Source organism: Vanellus vanellus, assembly GCF_965231255.1.
Source record: "Vanellus vanellus genome assembly, chromosome: 13".
NCBI classification, from domain to species: domain Eukaryota; kingdom Metazoa; phylum Chordata; class Aves; order Charadriiformes; family Charadriidae; genus Vanellus; species Vanellus vanellus.
The window spans coordinates 21,975,604-21,994,855 of NC_138918.1; the positions used below are offsets into that span (position 1 = coordinate 21,975,604).

Below are 19,252 nucleotides of genomic sequence, written 5' to 3' on the forward strand. Positions count from 1 at the left end.
TGCTAGATGCAGGCCAGTTACCCTGAGTCCACCGGTGTTTCTAGCCTAAACCTTCCACCGACCCCCTCTCTGCCTCATCCCAAAACAGCACCAAATCCAACAGTTCTTGCAAAGGAGGTCAACCATTTTGGGTGTGACTTTGAAATCAAAACCAACAGGACTGAAACTAAATTAGAGCAATTGACAACGACCCATCCGAGTACTAATTGATTGTTCTGGCTGATTTTGTAGTGGCTTCTAATTTTAAAAATTAATACCCTATCAAGTCCATAATGAGAAGGGGTGAGCTATTTTTCACACACTCAGACATAACATATGTTAGCAAAGAGTTAGTTTCAAGTTTTCCAAGGGTTTGGGCAGTTGCAAGCTGACTTTGCTGCTGGCTAGGTCAGGATATATGAGTGTAAGCATAGTCACAATTGATTATGGGATAATTTTAAGATACATCATATGTGAATATTTGGCCTTGAAAACTATCAACATGGATCCATTTAATTCAATTCCCAGTGAGAATTAGCAATTTCCCAGCTAGCAGGGAAAGAGTTATCTCCCCAGGTCACTGGACACCCGTCTCAGATGCCCAGTGCCACCATTACCCAAGGAGAGCCCCACCTACAAACCCAGCATCTACCCTGTGCGTGCCTTGCTCTTCTCGGCTACTCCTTGAGGAAACTGGAGATCTTGCTCACTCTCCCAGGCATGGTAAATGCGTGGTGCTGTGCCCCCGAGGAAGCATCTCAGTATCACTCAGCACAGCACCACTTCTAGCCAGACAGTCCCCCAGACCCAGGCACTCAGCGTCAGTGAGCAGAGGCAGAGCAGCCCCGTAGCATACTTACTTGCCATTCCCATACTTGATCCGGATGTCTTTGCTCTTCTTCAGCTCTTTGCCATCTTTAAACCATTTGTAGGAGGGCTGAGGGTTTCCAGCAGTTGCCTCACATTTCAGTGAAATCTTTTCACCGACATGAACGTTTGGGCTTTTCAGTTTCTTCAGTTTGGGAGGGACAGCTACAAAAAGAGAAACCAGACAATGTGAGACCTGTCTCTTTCAGAGGCTGCGTGCAAGCGATGTGACCCCACCGATCCACCGCCCCTGGGAAAAGCTCTTGCTGCTCCTGCTGCCGCGTGATGGCTGGAGAGGGGCCGCATGCCAGCTTGGCTCCCCAGGTTTTACCAGCTTGCAGGCAGGGAAGGAGCACAGAGTCAGAAGTATCCACGTGGGGAACACAGGGAGACCCCAGGTTTGGCTCGCTCTTTTCTCTGCTCCACGGCTGCCCTTACTCATGCAGGTGGGACCCACGGTCTTCTGCTAGCCCAGAAGTTTGCTCTGCTCATCCAGCCAGGGATGCAGGAGCTCAAGCTCTTTGGAGACTATTTTTCCCGGCACCCTGCCATTGCTGCTGATGATTACCAACACCTACATGACCACTGCCAACGGGCATGCTGCCAATCCCACAGCCCCACCAACCACAGCCAGAGTGTTTCGCTGAAGAAGGAGCAGAGACGGGTCATGGGGAGCGGTCCCCTGTCCCTTGGCAGTGTGTGCAATGGATGCTCCGTGCCTGCTGCTAAGATGGACAGTCGGTCATTCAGCACAACAGCAGCAGCAGAGCAATAGCCACTGAGAGGGGCTGCAATGAAAACCTGCATGTATAAAGGATAAGAGGGGGAAAGACAGCTATTCTTCAGGTCGCAGTTAGAAAAATGAAAGAATAAAGCTATTTAAAACGGTGTTAGGACCTGCAATGTCAGGCTGGCCAGCAACCTTTCCAGTCTGAAGCCTGGCTCTGCATGTGATCTTCCCTGGGTTTTTTCAGAGAGGTGATTTTACCAGGCACCTGGAACATCAGGCAGAGAGGGAGACGCTTCTTATCAACCTCTGCCAAGCCTTATATTAAACCTGACAACAAAGGATTAGCTGGCTTGCAATTTTCCTTTCAACTGACAGCTCCGCACTCTTCTAGCTCCCTTTTTCATTCTCAGCGTTAACCTTAAAAAAGAAAATAGCAAGTTGCTGGTTTTGCCTTAAGAATATTGGTAACAATGGTTTCCACTTGTCTAAGATGTGTTACAGATAAAGTATTTCCTCTGTCTAATATGCACAAGCCGTCTTTTAATTGCCTAGTGCATTCTGATCTTGCGATTTGGAAGAACAATCAAAGGAGGAGGAATGGAATGGGTTTCATTAGAGCAATCACTATTTTATAGACCTTTGTATGTCTCCACTCATTCTTCATGCCAAGCTAAGTTACCGTAGGTTGGTTTTATTCAAAGACTGTTTTCAGTGAATGTGTAAAAATAAATAAAAAATATAAAAAGCACAGCAATCATCAGGCTCCTGTGGTAGAAAGCTCTGAGGACTCTCATATTCCTTTGATTTATGTGCAAGGGCACGAGAAGCTAAATTGTCCTTAATGCAAAAGATACAAACATGGACAGAAATAGAATAGTTCAGGGTAACGGGAATTGGCTGGGCAAAGCTCACAATGACTGAAAGGCGAACCCAGAGACGTCTGTGACCGGAGAGGAGGGGTGCCTGGCAGCGCCTGGGTGGGTAATGCAGCAGGTCTGGTCCCAAGCACGCCAGACCTCCCGCGGGCTCCGCGCCACACCACCGCACTGGCGCCGAGGCACAGGAGCAAACTTAAGATCCAGGAAAGCGACGGAAGCATGTTTAGCACACCAAGGAAAAAAGAATGAACCCCACCAAATATTCTACCTAGAAACCTGTGCGACCGGCAACAGGATGGGGAGGGCTGCACACGTGCTAGCGGGGCAGGGACAGCACAAAAAACGGCTTGGAATTTGCTTCAGGCTGCACACCGACCTGCGTCCCGAGTCACTGTGCTTTGGCACAGACAGAGAGAGTTCCGAACAAACCCAATGCCAGCTTTCCCCAAATTTGAGGACTTCTGTGAAAATCCCAGGTGCCCTGGGCTTTGTGAAGCCAGTATCCCTGATCCTTGCCTGGAAATGGGTCACCCAGAAGAGCAGGAAGGCAATGAATGGAGAAGAGCGCTCGTCTCTTCTCAGAACACCATGCACAGGGAGCTGGGAAGGTAAACAGGACCTTGCTTTTACAGGGGTCATTTTGGGGAATAGAGAAATAGACTCTGTCAAATATTTATTCTGTCTGAATGTGTGTGTCGGTTGGCTCCTATTGTACACCGAGGTCACCCTGTACCATGCCAACAGTATACATATGCCTTAAATACTGGGAAGGTCCTGACCTTGGCATTGGTGCATCTGCTTCGTATTATTTCCAGGGTTGTGGTCTGCAGAATTACGAAGCAGGCAGCACGGCCTGGCAGAAAGATGTGTCAGCCCTGCCCCTGTCCCCAGAACATGGTGGCAAGAGCAGAACAAAGCCCAGAAACCTGAAGATCGCTGAAGGAGAGGGCCAAGGACAAGCAAGAAACCTTCCAAGATCTCTACTCCCTGGTTCCTCCCCACCTATGCACCTCTTGCACCTTGTGCTTTTGGCCTCCAGTGATAAATTGCATGACATTCCCAAATAGGCAGGTCCAAAGAGACACACGCCAAGCACGGCGGAGATGGAGCTGACACTAACACAGGTCAGGGGCTCTGCCTGTGTCGCACCCCTCCAGCAAAGAGTCCGGCCCAGAAAGAGAGGAAAACACGTTTCCTCCCCAGATTACATTGTCTTCGGCTGTCTTACTACAGGAGGGAAAGGGACTGCACATTCACGGACTGTAATTCCCTGGTGGAATCAGACAGGCCAGTGAAAGGGGAACCCAATCCAGAAATATTTTGGACTATGTCTGGGAAAAGCGCCGTGCACAAAGAAACAGAGCTGTGCTCCCTGACTCCCACCACATCTGTGCCCTTTACTGCTGCACTACAAAGGTGGCTTCTGCTTGGACAGCAGCATGGGAAGAGCAGGCAGAGCCCCAAGCCTGGGGACACAGCGTCCAGAGCCATCCACAGGCTGCTCCGGTTGAAAGGGAAGCCCAGCCTTGGTCTCCTGGAAGGGCTGCTCTGGGCTGGAAAGTCTCTCTTCACAACTCCCGCATCTTTTAGAAAAACACAGGAATCCTCATTTAGAGCCATTAACTGCTGATGAGTCTGCTTAATGCCAGCTGAAGACCTTCCGCTGGTTTTCATTCGTATTGTTTAAACTGCAGCCCTTATTTCTAGCCTGAATTTCTCTAACTTTGGCTTCCAGCCAAGAGATCTCTCTGCCTTTCTCTGGTAAATTTGAACCCCGTCTAGCAACCAGAAACCTCTTCCCTTTTTAGGTACTTGCAAACTATGAATGAATCACCTTTTAACCTTCTCCAGCAGTAAACTCAAGTAGCTTGAGAGACCAAAGCAGCACACAGAGTGCTAATACTGGAGTACATCAAAGACAAAGTTTTCGGGTTTTTTCAGCTTCAACATCGACCCGTTTCCTATCTCTGCCCCATACAAATCACAGAGTTGCAGCTCTGAAAGTCATGAGCTTGGTTCAAACAGACGTGAGAATTTTAAAAGTGTCCCCTTTCTTTTGTGCTCTGAACATTTTGGTCAGTTTAATCTCCTCCTTGTTTGGTACTTTTTCAAACACGTTGGGAAAACAAAGTCACTAGCTTCATACATATCAAGATAACACACTATCCCTGGCAAACAGTCTCAGATGTATACCAAGTGGGGTCCAGGTCCAATTTCCCCACGTTTCCACCAGCTCCCAGCTCCCCATCCTCCTCTGCACAGGTTACTGGTGCTCAGATGTGCCCAGTACAGCTTTTGTCAGAGCCAAAACACCGAACCAGGGCCACCCAAGTCACCCCATCATCCTGGCGCAAGCTGAGCTGAAGCTGCTGTTTCAGCTCCTCATCATCTGAATCTCATGGCTCTGGTCTACCAGCTCATGGTCTCTCCTCCACAGCTAGTTTAGCAACACACACTGCTCAGCCACCACTGCCACTGGGTTCTCGAAAACTGAGAAGAGATTTTTGTCTGTGCTTGTCAGTTTGAGGCTACAGGTAGCTTCGGGCAATCATTTAGGATCCATATCTGGTCACCTTGCAATCCTGTCAACCCTCCTCTATCCAAATTCAAGTCTCCTCTCCGTGGGGGTGAAGAACCACCAGCCTCACAAAGCCTGAGGTGTTGGACAGAAGAGGCAGCTGTACTCCAGGCAATTTTTCTAATAGACAACCGCGTCAAGGGTATGCCATGCTGCAGACAGGAATGTTTAACCCCGGTAGAGCTGAGACCAACAACAAATGCAGATTTTCTATAGGATTTTGCTCACTCCAAGGCCGGATGAAAACCAAGCAACCATTAGATCCAGCCTACAGTATTTGTGTAAGCCATAAGAACTACACCTAAAATGTGCCGGGGCCAGGATCAACAAATGCACACGATTTCCTAACCCGTTTCAAGAGTTATGTTTCACTAGGAAGCCTTTGCAGGAGAGGTTTGCCCTCTGACAGCAGTCCTAGTGTCTACTGCCAAGTTACCACCTTCTCATGGAGAGGAGAGGGTTAAAAAAATCTGAGCTCTAAATTACACCATATGAGTTGCTTGACCATCGACCATAAAAGGACTTATATATACACACCGCTTTAATCAATTCACTTCTGATTACATTTGATATTACATTGAAGTACCTTGATGATAACAACACCTCTTTTGTACCTGGACTATGCCTGAAAGCACCTTAGAGCCTCAACTCAAAACATCATTAATCACAAACGGGCAGAGCGCCCAAATGGAGTCCAACAATGGAGCAGTAACAAAACCACATCCCACCCACAAAGCATCATCCATAAACAACCCCTCGGCAGCATAAAGCAGATGGAAGTCATCCTGGGAAAGGTGCTCAGTGAACTCTTTAACAGCCAGCAACACTTGCCACAAACACTGCTTCAAGAGCTGTGTCTTGCTCACTGTAGGAGATCCTCCAGAGCGGACAATCTACAGACACATCTGGGATCTCTGGGCAACAGGCATCATGAGTAGACACGACTTATCTTCCTGGCCTCTTCCAGAGGATGCAGTGCCAACCACTGGAGGCTCCCCAAAACTGCCTGGCACATGGTGGGTGGCAAAACATTTAGGTAGGTGGATCTGGAGAACTGGGAGGACAGGATCCTTCTGTGTCTCTCTGAGCAGCTGAGGAAGAAGGCAACTTAGCTTGAATTCCCATGGCCACAGAAAAGGGAGGCTGAAAAATGCTTTCTCACAGGAATGGGGGAGACACGAGGAGAGTTAGGACCTACAAACTCACAGGTGATGCCTTGACATGCCTACATCAGATCGGTGGCTTTCAGCACACTCTCCCCACCCGACTAATGCTCAGGTCAGGACACCCCCTCCTCTGCAAGAAGAGGGGGGAAGCTGCAAAAGTGATCTCTTGGAAATGGGCTGTGTTTCTCAGACTGCCCAAGCCAGGATCGCCCTTCCACACAGGTGCTGGGGCGTCCAGCCTCTGGGCTACGGCACTGGGGTGGAGAACCTGCAGGTCCAGCAGTGTCTCCAAGGGTCTGTACTCCCAGTTCTCAAGAGAACAACCTGGACACCAAAGGATGCTACACGCACAGTCCTTGAGGCTTCCAGGCTCCTTGCCATTGAAGTACAAGATCTGGAAGCATGACACCCACCCAAGCCATGTCTCAAAGGCTGCTATTCCCTAAGGTCCTTCTGGAGAGTCCCCACCAGTTTGCTGTTCAAAGTCTCACCAGCAGAAGTACAGGCCTTCCCTTCTACATAGGGCACTTCAGATGGGAGCGTTTCAGTATTCTCCCAGATGGAAAATTGCAGAATTTATCTTTCCATGGGAAATGTTTTGCAGCCTCGACTTGCTCCAAATTCAAACACAAACTTTTGCAAAGATGGCAACTCCTTACCAAACAGAATTTTCCCCATTTCTATCATCTCTACTACAAGGTAAGGACATGTGTCCCTGGCACAGGGTATCACCATGTAGGTCTGGAGACCAGACGTGTCTTTGGGGGGTCATCATGCTCTGAACTGGGCTAATACATCTTACTTCTTGGCTAATGCAGCGCTACTGTTTCTGGTATGTTTGCTCTGTACTGGTTTTTATCAGAGGTGATGCTCCTTTGGCCTGTGTTTGCTTTGGCCTTTATTTGACAAGGAGACAAAGCTGAATCTCAGCAGCAGCAGCTCCTGTGCACCTTGACTCTTGGACCATTTCAATGCTGGCTGCAAATGCCAATTTGTCAAAGACAGACCTGCTCTGAAGAAAGCTCCCTCCAGCCAGAAGGAATGGAAACACAGGGTCCACTTGAAAAACAACCTTGCTTAATACTTTACACGCTCTAAGCGTCTGTCCTCCTGTTTTCTGGGTTTTTATAGAGAGGGTAAAAACGCAGTCACTGCTGCCCACCTAGGCAGGCTGTGGCGTCTGCAGCTGGGACTCTGAACAGGGTTCAACTCTTTGGTGCAAGGGTCACAAGAACTCCCCTGACCCTCCAATCTCCCTGAAGGTAACAGGGCTGTGTTTAAGTAAAGCTGCATTAGAAACATGGGAGGGAGCGAAAAACCCTGGCTTTATTCAACGGATAGACACAACCTCCACAAACCACACACGGCCCAGAGCCTGTGGGAGAGAAGCGATGTCAAACTGACATATCGCCCTATCCCAACCTCTGCCGCAACTACGGGCTCTGAATTGAGAATATAAAATATAACATAGTACCTGTAATGTGCTTTAGGCAACTTATATTTCCAGTTTATGCAAAACAGACGATGGGACTTTCTCACAGCTGTTAACATGACTATCACTGCACACCGCAGCAGCTCACCCAGATCTCTGCGTCCTGGACAGGGGTACATGGTAAACCACAACGTCTAATTTAAATTTCCAAGGGGCAGCATTCTGCTGTAGCCACTATTAGGCCTTTTAATTAACACATAGCCACGTTTCTCTTACTAGATCTGTGATGTGGGAGCTCCACTGTGGGAGCCAGCACTACATGCTGTGGCTCACCTTGAGCATTTACACCTCGCCTCCACTGCAAAGACATAGGCTTCAGCAAGGGTTAATAACCCAAAGCTCTCCAAGGACATGGGAGATGTACTCTCTGCCTAGCATGCACCATGCTGCTGTACCCTTCCCGCAGAGGTACACCAGCAGGAGTCAGAGGCATGTCTCTGTGTTCCGGGGAGAGGTCCCACTTTGACAGCTGTAGACACTAGGTATGACAATGCAGGAGCCATTCCTCCAGGTCTTAGAGGGTCTGCTGAGGAGACCCACCCAGCTGACTCACAGAGAACAGACACTGATGTGGAGAGGACCCAGATGACTGGAAGTGTGAAGATGCTGAAAAGACTGGTATCAGCAGACCTGGGGTTGGAATGAAGCTTGGAAACCTTGCTGGAGCCAGAATGACTGCATTATTCCTCCCTACGTGTCCCATAGCATCCCTCCCATACAAGTTCTTTTCCCTTAACTAGGTTCTTGCATCTCAGGGAGGATAAATTACTCTAATGACAATCCACAGCACTATATATAATTAAAACTGCAAGTTACAACAATCAGTATTTCCATGACCATTCCCATTGGCCAAAGAAAATTGACTGGAGACTCACAAGCAGGTTTGCAGATTTAGATTTGCTCTCCATAGGTTCCCTCTGGCAGCTCGAACCACAGGAAAAGGTGTCACGAAGCCAGCAACTTCACTCTCCTCTTACAAATACTAGCTCCGCTTACATAAAAGAGCAACTGGTAAATTCCTCCTCCTCTGTCTTTCTCTTTCCCACATTTAATATTTAGTTATTCTTCTTTCAAGTGAAAGTTTTGAAATTGGTGTATGATGATTCGGTCCAGAGCCTTATGCTGAAATCTCAGCTCCACTGAAATCAATGAGCATTTGGCCACTGGGCAAGGGTGTCTTCCCAATACCCAGGCTTTTCACCCAAATTGTTGAGACAGCTAGGGCATGCTTTTATCACAGATTGCGCAGAAATGCTGGAGGTGCCAATGCACATGGCCACACAAACGCTTACCTGAACAGCACAACAGCTACAAGTAGTTCACATACAAATACCCAATATTAAAATCCAGGGCTGAAGTGCTTGGATTTGCCAAACCTAGTACTCTATGAACACTAGCTGGTTTGCAAACAATGTAATTGGAGTAGAATTGCTATTGTGTTTGTTTGTTTTGAGTATTTTTGGCCAGGAAGTTGTCCTGGAGGTATAGTTGAGCATAAGTGGTCTGGTGGAAAAATGTCATTCATTCTGTTCCTATTAAAACCAAAAACAATAGCCACACAAAGACAGCAGCGACAATTTTTGCTCTTCATGCCTCTAACAATGTGTTTTCAACCCTAAAGGCAACATCTTGTTTGTACCCAATTGATTCTGGGATCATATTTTATATAATCAAATATATCTTTGAACAAAGATATATTTTATAAACTGCTCAATTTCCAGATGACCTTGGAAACAGCAATTCATAAAATATAGCTTTATCTCTATCTTCACAATCAGCTAGAAAAATGGCCCACCCATACTCTGTGGACTGCCAGTCAAGACCCAGCCAACAAACAAATTACCCAGAGCATCCAAAACTTTAAAATACATTAATTCTTTGTTTCAGCCACTGAACACTAAGCACAAATTACTTGCCCTAGTACCCTGGTAAAGACCTGGGTGGTGTCCAACATCTTTCAATCACCAAATGAAAGTGTAACCCTCACCCCAGGAGACAAAACAATCTGAGTTAGCAAAAAGAACTTGTTTCGTTAAATGTTTATTATGAAATCTGTACATTAAGCCATATATAGACCCATTACGGTCACGGCAAAGTTGAAGGCTATGTTTCAGGTTACAGGGAAGGACTTGCTGATGTAAAGTGGCCATTAGTGGAATATCATGGGTTTTAGAAAGGGATGAAAAAAATCTCTGTGGTGTTTTACAACTCTATCAACCACAGGAGTGTTTCTTTAAAACTTGGGGGGAAAAGCTCAGTTAAAGAGGAGCTGAAATTCTTTTAACAGAGACTGCCTGCACTGCCTGGGCTCTCCCAATGACAACAGGACAGAAGACACACCACCACGGGCTGGTGGGAGCACTGCAGGTAAACTTTCAACAACAAGAGCTGCTGCAATACCACGGGTACAGAAGAGCCCCAACCACCACTCACCAAGTCCATCAGATAAACCAGCAAGAAGGGCCACGGCAAATAGATAAATGCGGCCGAGTGTCTCTGCCTAGCCCTGCCTTGTGTCCATCAATCATAGGATCATAAAATTGTCTAGGTTGGAAGGGACCTTTAAGATCATCGAGTCCAATCATCAACCTAACATCGCCAAAACCGCCCCTTAACCATGTCCCTCATCACAACATCTACCTGTCTTTTAAATACCTCCAGGGATGGCGACTCCACCACTGCCCTAGGCAGTCTGTTCCAATGCTTAACAACCCTTTCAGTGAAGAATTTTTTCCTAATATCCACCCTAAACCTCCTTGGCACAGCTTGAGGCCGTTTCCCTTTGTCCCATCGCCTGTTCCTTGGGAGCAGAAACCGCCCCCCCCCCCTTGCTACCTCCTCCTTTCAGGGAGCTGTAAGGAGAGATAAGGTCTCCCTTCAGCCTCCTTTTCTCCAGGCTGAACACCCCCAGTTCCCTCAGCTGCTCCTCGTAAGACTTGTTCCCCAAGTCTTCAAATTAGCTCTATCAAATTAGTCATAAAAGCGAAGGACCAGGGATGCACTCTTAGCTTCAGATAGTGCAGCGTTTCTGGACATCTCTTTCCTCCGCTCTCAATATATTGTGTTTAAATAGAATGAGGACCCCAGAAGTGTTAAATTACTGAGATGTGAGGTCTGAGGTCAGGAAGACCACAAGCACAAGAGAGCCGTCTACAGTCCCTCACTGTGGAGGGACTGTTGAAACCCAACCCACGTAAGCAAAAACGTAGTGCAGAATCTGGCTCCTTCCCGGCCCCAGCAGACTTACAGGTGAGAGTCAGTTTTAACAAGTGTTTCTAAACATGCTTAACATCGGCAAGTAGGGAAAAAACAGCAAAACTTGGGATTGGTGACAAAGATGTTAATTCAGGTCAGGCAGAGGCCAAGTGGAGGTCAGATGCAGCAGCCCAGCTCGCAACAGTTTTTTGATATTTCGACCTCCTGGGAGCTCCTGGGCCAGGGTACGACCAGGTGGAAACACTGCACAAAGCAGTCATTCAAAGAACAAAGCACTTTAATGCCTGGGCAAATAAATTCGATTAGCAGTCTCTAACATCGAGGTGGGAGGATTTTTAACTTTTAACCTATAAAATCATATTTGCTAGCATTCCGTGACAAAAGCCAACCACTTGCAGTCTTAATTACAATTTTTTTTTTCCATGTCTCTGCTTACTTTGAAAGTTCACCATTGTCTCTGGTAGGGTTTTGACAAATCCACCAGAGGGTATTTCCAAAACAGAAAGCCGTGTTTTTATCGGGATGTCCCCACAAGAGACCCTGGGGCTTGCATTAAAGTCTTGTTTGTTCTCTGTAATGTTATATTAGAAAGATTAAAAGTTTTTCTGTTAGTTCGAGAAATGCTTTAAAGCACTGGTACCAAAAGAACCTCAGACAGTGACCGCAGGTCTGTTTTCCATCCAAGCACAGGAAAAGGAAAAAAAAAAAAATAAGGATCATCCCTGAGACTGCTTTTCCGAGGTGGCCAGATGCATACATGCGCAAACCCCACCAGGCATGGATGGCATTACCACCCTATGCTATAACATTCCCCCAACACCCAGGACGCTCTGAGTCTCTGCCGCTGCTGTTGCGATGGCTCGTGGGGCCGTGCTCTGCTCTCTTCCCATGCTTTGACCTCTCCGTTGAAATCAGCAGGACCCTCTGCGCAAGAGAACACGATCCGCAGAGAGGGGCCGGCTGTGCTCCGTGCCGGCAGCGCCCGGCGCTGGCCGAGCCGAGGGAGCGCCTGAGCCCCGCAGAGAAGGGGCCACCCTCCTCCGTGGGCTGCAGGGAAGCAGCTAGCTGTAAATTCCGTTTGGGACTCTGGGCACTGCCCAGTGGAGACACTAACACAGCGTGTCTCCTGCCTTGTCCAGAGCGCGGCTTCCCAGCATTGTTCTGAATAGCTCTGGACCCCCACTGAAGCGCAGCGATGGGTGGCTTACACTGAAATGTCCCCCAACCAGGCTGATTTACGGCTGCCAGGAGTCTCAAGGATGTCAGCTCTTCCTGATTAATTTTTTTATCCTTATTTTCCCTCGTTTTATATTTGAATATTGCTTATTGCAATATTCTTCAGAACTATTCTCTGGAAAGCCATACTGGCTAATTTTTGGCTTGTAAATTGCTCATGAGAAGTTTGTGGCTTGTGTTTAAAAAAAAAAAATCAAGCAACTCTGGCTCATTTTGGTTGGATAAAGAGATTTTGTGGCCTCCATCAATTCTAGTCCCTGACAGCAGTGACAGAGCTCTTATTATCACAAACATACAGTTGCAATTTTAAAATTTGCTTCCTGTGACTCTTCGTTAAAATTTAATCAACAGTTACTGTTTCCACAAACATTTCCGGCAGAATGTTCACTTTATAGAATATTCACGGGCAACAAATAGGAAGGAAGGTAAAGCAAGTCTGAGTTTCTGATGTGAGCAAACCCTTGCTGGTTGTCCACCTACTCCACTGAAGGATTTAGGGAAGAAAGCACAGGAAGGTGTGACAGAAATAATTTTCTCAGAGACACTGCAGAATGCAAGCAACCGGCAACAAAGACCAATGATGAAGCAGCAAAATGTGGGTGAAGAAAAGCCAATCAAGCAACATAGTGGGGGCCCAAGCAGAAAGACTATTCCGAGTTCAAAATGGAGATGGGTTTATTGGACCTGCTTTACATCTAGCTGCAGATCACAAGGTGGGAACTTTTGCCAAACTGGCCAACAGATCCTGCACAACACAAACAACTTAAGGTGAAAACCAGAGTTCTGAACAAAAGATGGTTGTTGAGCAAAAAGCTATTAATAGTGCTGGGTTTTATCCCAGAAATGTTGCGTAAAGTGGGACAATTCACATCCCTTCTCTGTGCTTCCATTTCCTCTCTCAAAGATCCCACTTAATATATTTGGGGCAGGGACTGTCTTTTGTTATGACTCTGTGCTGTGAATAGCACAAGGGGAACAATGCTGCAGTCAGGACCTCTGGATGCCACCGCAAATGCCAATTTTAAGTAGCAGTGACAAGACGCGGAAGAGCTTGGGACCCAAGGCAGACCTGAGAAAAGACAAGGCATAGTGTGGGATTCATCCTGTATTATAAGCATGGATGGTTCTCATCTCCATATGAGTGACAGGGAACAGCAAGGAAGCAGTTGAGCTAGACAAGAAGAAAGCTCCCTGCCCAGACACTCCATCTTAAGCAAAATTCCTCCAGAGCTGCTCGTTCATTTCTGATCTCTCACTGCTCCTCCCCCTCACCATCTCCCCAAGCCATCCTTGAATAGCTCCCTGCAAGAGGAATGCAACCACCCAGAAACCCCAAAAACGGATGTTCAGGGGTCTGAGACAGAGTATGCAAAACCTGACAGAAAGAGTGGGGTCTCCTCTGCTGGGGGATATTTTTGTAGGAAACACTCAGTATAAATACCCTGTGCACGTGACTTTCTGATAAACATGTAGAAGGCGCAGGGGTTATAAGGAACTGCCCTGGAAAGACCTGGATAGACCTTTACCGTCTTCAGCGTCTACAAAAATAGCCTGGAAAGGCCCAAAGACAGTTCATGGGGACAACAAATCACAGGATTACAAGAATAAGCTTGGAAGAAGCCTTCAGAAGTTGAGCAGACTACATCCCTGCCCTGAGGTGGGATCAACCATGCAACATCCATCAAACTCACCAGGACGCAGACACACAAACAACCTAGTACTACACATCTACACTGCATCCCACAGAGTGCCCCAGGACCTGGCTGACTTCAAGGATATACCCGATCCCAACCTCACACCCTCCCCAGCAAGCAACACTAGATGCCCTCTGGGAAAATGCCCAGGGTCCCTGTGAGAAAGGCTGTCAGTACAAGGGCACACGAGTGAGCAGGTGATGGGAAACTCAGCCACATTATCAACTATTGAGACCTGTGAGGCTCTTTTGGTCCTCAAGTGCAAAACAGATGTTCCACTTATTCCCAAAGATGTAGCCTCTCTCTCCTTTTGTCTCCCAGTCCTTTATGCTGCCCCTTCTTTCTGTTTTGTTCTCCTTGCCCATGCCAGCTGCCACCAATCACAAGTAACCAAAATCGCTCATCTTTGTCCTTCCTGTCTCAATTCACCTTGGCTGTGAGAGGCATGTTTTTTTCTTTCCTTTGCAAAACCAATGATCTTGAAAACCTTGAAAATCACTCTTAAGCCCCAGCATCCTCCTCCTTTCGTTTCTGGAGATGCTGACTGCCTCCCACATCTCAGCGAAGAGCTCCAGACAGCCTTGTCTTCATACAACCGAGAGGGCCTGGATCATCCTCTCAGACAGGCACCTGAATATTGGTGCTGCTTTTCTGCTTTTCTGCCAGTTTGGGACAGTGCATCAGGAGCTCCACTCTCACACACAGCTCAGAAATACTTCAGTGCTGTCTTGAGTCTGTGTCGCTCGCTGGTCACACTCTCCCCCTGGCTGCAGGATGTAGAAGCTGAGCTTCCACTGGTACTCACACTCTGTGAGAGGTGACTGCTCTTCCCCCTCATGCCCTGTTTGTCCCTGCAGTGGCATCTCCTCTACATAATGGTCAAGCCTGAAACACCAAGAGAAGAAAGCCTTCCCGCTCACCTAGAAGCTGCTGTTTGTAGTTACAGGACCCTCATACACGTACAGAGGACGGATACTTCCCGCATCCGCTTTTATAATGGTGCTTCTGAGCCCACGCCAGTAGTTACCTGGGTCTCACCCAAAGGCAGGGGATCATGAAGACTGAACATCACAGTCAAGCACAGCCTACTCTATTATGCTTTTCATCTCATTTTTCAGCTTGCACCCCTCCCTTTGTAATTTGGTGGTAAATAAATGTCTGGTCAAAATATCAGATAATTAACTGGGAGCGTCTTTGTGAACATGAACAAAAGCTAAACGGACACCTCAGACAGGATGACACACCAGCCCTGCCATAAGAAGGATATTCTGAAAAACCTCCCCAGGTAACTAAAGACGAACAGATCCAACTTCCCAAGTACACTCACGGACTCCCCTTAATTGCTGTGGGAGCCCCAAGGAAACACAGCAGAGGTTAACTCTGTGCGGCTCACCATGAAGGGCAGCGATTGGCAAGACTGTAGCTCCCAACACTGTGCTCTCCTTCACTCCCCTGACAATTTTACACACTGTTTATCCTAATCCATTGTTCATGGTCCTCCCCACCCAGTTTTCAGCCCATGTGATGCTCCCCTGTCCCTACCAACTGGAATTAATTTGGGGTGCTAGGGCTCTATCAAGAGACTTTACTACAATCTAAATGCTGGCAAAATATTACCTGCTTTCATGCAGATATTTTGGCCTTTTATCAGACACCCGGAGAGAACAAGCAAGCCATCACGTTCTTCTGGGGCAGTTGGCTTGTAATTCCTGCTCCCAGAGTGATCCTCCGAATAACCGGGTATCTTTGAGAGGGAGATTCTGGTCAGCAAGGACTCCTTAACAACATAGACCTCACTCTCCCGGAATTCCCCTCTACCTCTAACTTGTTATGTAAAGCTGATACTGCTAAAGAATTTAGCTGAACTCAGGTCAAGAGAAGATGGCTTTTGAAAGACTTCCAATGGTTCATCTGCAATAAATGGCTGAGGAATAAATCATTTCAGCCCTGATGAGTCCTCAAGCAGCCAACTCTGTTAGCAGGGTAACTCCAGCAGTGAAGAACAGGGGAAGGCTTTGGTGACGCATGGGGACTTGTGACAGGCATAGAGAGTGGCCAGAAAAGACCACCATGCTGCAGAGAGGCTGCCATGTTGGGTTAGACCATGCTCCTTGCTAGACATGGACCTCCACTTCATGGCAGCGAGTATCACTTACTCCTTTTGAATAACTTCCCAGTAGGGAAGTCTTCTGCATTCTCTCAAGGACAGAGCTGTTTTTCTGCCCTGATGCCCAGAGGCTTATAATCCCCGCGTGCATTTTTACCCTAGTTACTCCAGCTGAGAGCATGCCTGTGCTTCATATAAATGTCTCTCCCTGCCTGCCAGTCCTGCTACGCTCTTGCTCTCAGTGACTGCAGTGACAACTTCCCAGGGATGCTGATGTACCAAGTGAAAACCTGCTGGGAGCAGTTAGGGATGTCTGGGCTTCCACCTTTGCCCTCAGCGGAGACATAAAGACAGAGTGCTTCATTTACGAGATTTTCTGTACTGTCACAGTGTCCCTTCTCCTCTCAGAGACCTCAGATTTTGATCCTGTGGGGTGCAAGTTGTTTCCAGGGTCCCTTCCCCCACTCCCATATACAAACCTCCTTCCCTACTCACACACCATCCTTGCAAGAGCTACGGTAATGCTTCACACGGAAAGCACTAGCAGCCTTGTACCAGTGTGACCGGGGGCATGGGACCTCCATCCACCACCAGGAGGCCGGCTGGGATCCACCACATCTCTGACCCCAGCTCAGCAGGCACAGTCCACCCGTGGACCGCAGTCAGCTCCCCATAGGACCATTTTGCCAGCATCTCAGGTCTGGCATGGTGGGGCTGAGACAGCACTGGAGGGGTGGATTTGAGGAGAAGGCTTCGGGAAGCTTCATGCTCTGCCAGGTGAGGGCCACAAATGACAGCCAGGGTGGCCAGTCTGATAGCTCTCGATAAGGACCATACAAAGCAAAATACCATACCTACACGCAAATCCCATAGCACACTTCCCCAGCAACTCAGACAGCTCACGTGGACTGCAAGTGCAGCACGGAAGGGCTGCTGACTCAGGGCAATTCATCAAGTTGAGTCCCAGGCTGCTCTGACAGGTTTGGACTCGAGCAGCTAATCCAAGCCCAAACCTGAGGAAGGGGGACTGTCAACTCGGGTTGGTCTGCGCAGCCTCTCTGTTCAGGGTGGCTTTTCCAGAGAGTACCAAAAACCCCTAAGGTGGGCTCTGCTCTGAAGTGGTCCCCCTTTTCTGGGTACACAAGGAGCCTGAGGGCACCAGCCTCCACCCTACCACCCCCTTGCCTCCTCCACAGTGCTAACTGGAGCCAGCATGGAGAATCCAAGGCCAGCTCAGAACACAGCTGCCACAAGAGCCTTCGGCTGCTTAGGTCAAATGCAGTTGTTCAACCAAGTCCAGCCAGCAGCATGGTAAAAATACCAGCCCTTTTCCTGCAGGATAAGAGGGTTTAAGGCAGGCATCTGGTGCAGAACAGTTCTTTCTCTTTAAATTCACACCCTAGGCCAAGCAAGTTTTGCAAGAGGCTCCCTGTGCAGACAAGCCCTGAGGCTTCAATGCAGAAAAACGCCCCTGCTGGGGGAAGCACCCAAGCCATTTGGAGGCCAGGGCCCCGAGTATTACAATGGGGCGGCTGCTAAGCCTGCACGTGGCAGAAGAGATGGGGCAGGCTCAGAGACGTGTGGCTCTCCATTAGCGTGAGAAGACAGCAAGTATGTACGGTGTCTCTTCTGACCTGCAAAAAAGACCACGGAGAGAAGAAAGGGAAAGAAGGAGAGGACAGACAGATGCCACACACTCAGCTCAGCTCACTTGGAAATCATGAACTGGGCCTTTTCTCCTTCTCAAAAATGGTGATATTGGATTAAATGATCTATGCATCTAGAGAGGTGTTTGAGGCTTGTTACTGTCTTTGATATTATGAATGTTTAGGCCCCAGAAAGAACACACTGTCTGGCTTTGCCCTGTGATAACAACGGATAAGAGGAATTGGAGATTCCCAGAAAATAAAGCAAGTACAACACCTGGGGCTTTACGGGAAATAGCAGATTATCACAGTTCTGGCAATAAAACCAAAACTGTTGGCAGTGCTTCAGATTATTACCGCTTCTTCTTTCTTTTCTAACCCCCTAAAATGAATAAGACGTCTACCTAACCCCGTAAGAAAACCAGAGCTGTGACTCATGCCACCTCTCTCAAACACTGACTCAAAACATTACCAACATGAAATGTTACAACACATGAAATGAGCGATGGCCCTGCTAACACGAGGCTTGTTCTTAAAATTGCATGGCCTGCCCACATTTTCTAAATATAGGATACACAAGGAAACCTCTCCAGAAGCAGTAATAATTCAAACGACCAACCAAATACATGCTATGTGGACAGAGGTGGTTTTGAAGTCTGTTATCAACATATTTCCAGTGTACAACATTTCTTTGCCACTCCTGCTTTCTCTTCTGCCCACCAGCAGCAGGTAGAATGGATAAGCCCCACCACCGAAAGAAGCAATTACCCGAAACGCAACTCAGGAAAGACCTAAGCAACAACAGCAGCATTGCTTGTCTGCAGATTCAGGAGGGCAGCCTTACACCTGGAAGTTTGCCAGTAGAAGACCTAGAAGTATTACTGAGAAAAATTAAAGCTTGTGAGGTCTGTGGAAGCCGGGGTCACTTGCCCCAGGAAGGGTCTGCAGCACCTACACCATCATCAGCAGGACAGACCAGCACCCATGAGCCTGCCTTGACAAATTAGTTGAGAGACAGGAGTACTGAAGAGGCATAAGCATGCACTGTAACCAGTACACAAGGGCTAGGTCTACACAGCCCAAAATTTTAGCGTGCCTTTACTGCTGCTTTACCAATACTGGTATCCAAGCAAGTGACAGAAAAGCTTGCTTAGAACGTCTTCGTGTAGCATTGTTCCTTCCCGATTGTAGTGTAGACATCACAATGGCTGGGTGAGGACTGTTCGCCCATGGCAACCTTTTTCACTTGACAGCTCTTCTTTGGTTATCAACAAATGTCTTCAGCCTCATGCCTGAAAGTGCACAACTGTGAATCAGGAAAGCTGAGTCAGATCCTCAGTCTTGTCATTAAAGAACGGGCTGCTGCAGTGCAGCATGGGTGCCTACACACAACCACTGCAGCACGGGATGAGCACTGTCCTTCACCTCCTGCAGAAAACTCGAGTGTTCATTTAGCCATCATCTACAACCATTCCTCCAGGTTTTTACCATTTTCTCTCCCAGCTACCAGCATTATTTGCCAAGATGTCCCTCCTGAAATCCACCCACTGACGTTTCTTCAGGGGGTCCCCCAAACCAAGATACCCAGGAGTTTACCATGTCTCTCCCTTGATCTAAAATGTGTCCACTTCAGACAGCAGAAAGGTTTCCTTATTCCTAAATG

The 19,252-nt window shown here is 47.8% G+C and overlaps 1 protein-coding gene across 1 annotated transcript in view; it reads right to left on the bottom strand.

Moving 5' to 3' along the window:
• The window catches only part of NRG2 (neuregulin 2), a gene marked incomplete at both ends in the record, with an annotated part of 172,050 nt that overhangs the window by 62,626 nt on the left and 90,172 nt on the right, over positions 1-19,252 (bottom strand). The window contains one exon of the mRNA XM_082490020.1: positions 840-1,011. Within this exon, the coding sequence (XP_082346146.1) occupies positions 840-1,011 (172 nt within the window). The remainder of the gene's footprint in view (positions 1-839; positions 1,012-19,252) is intronic.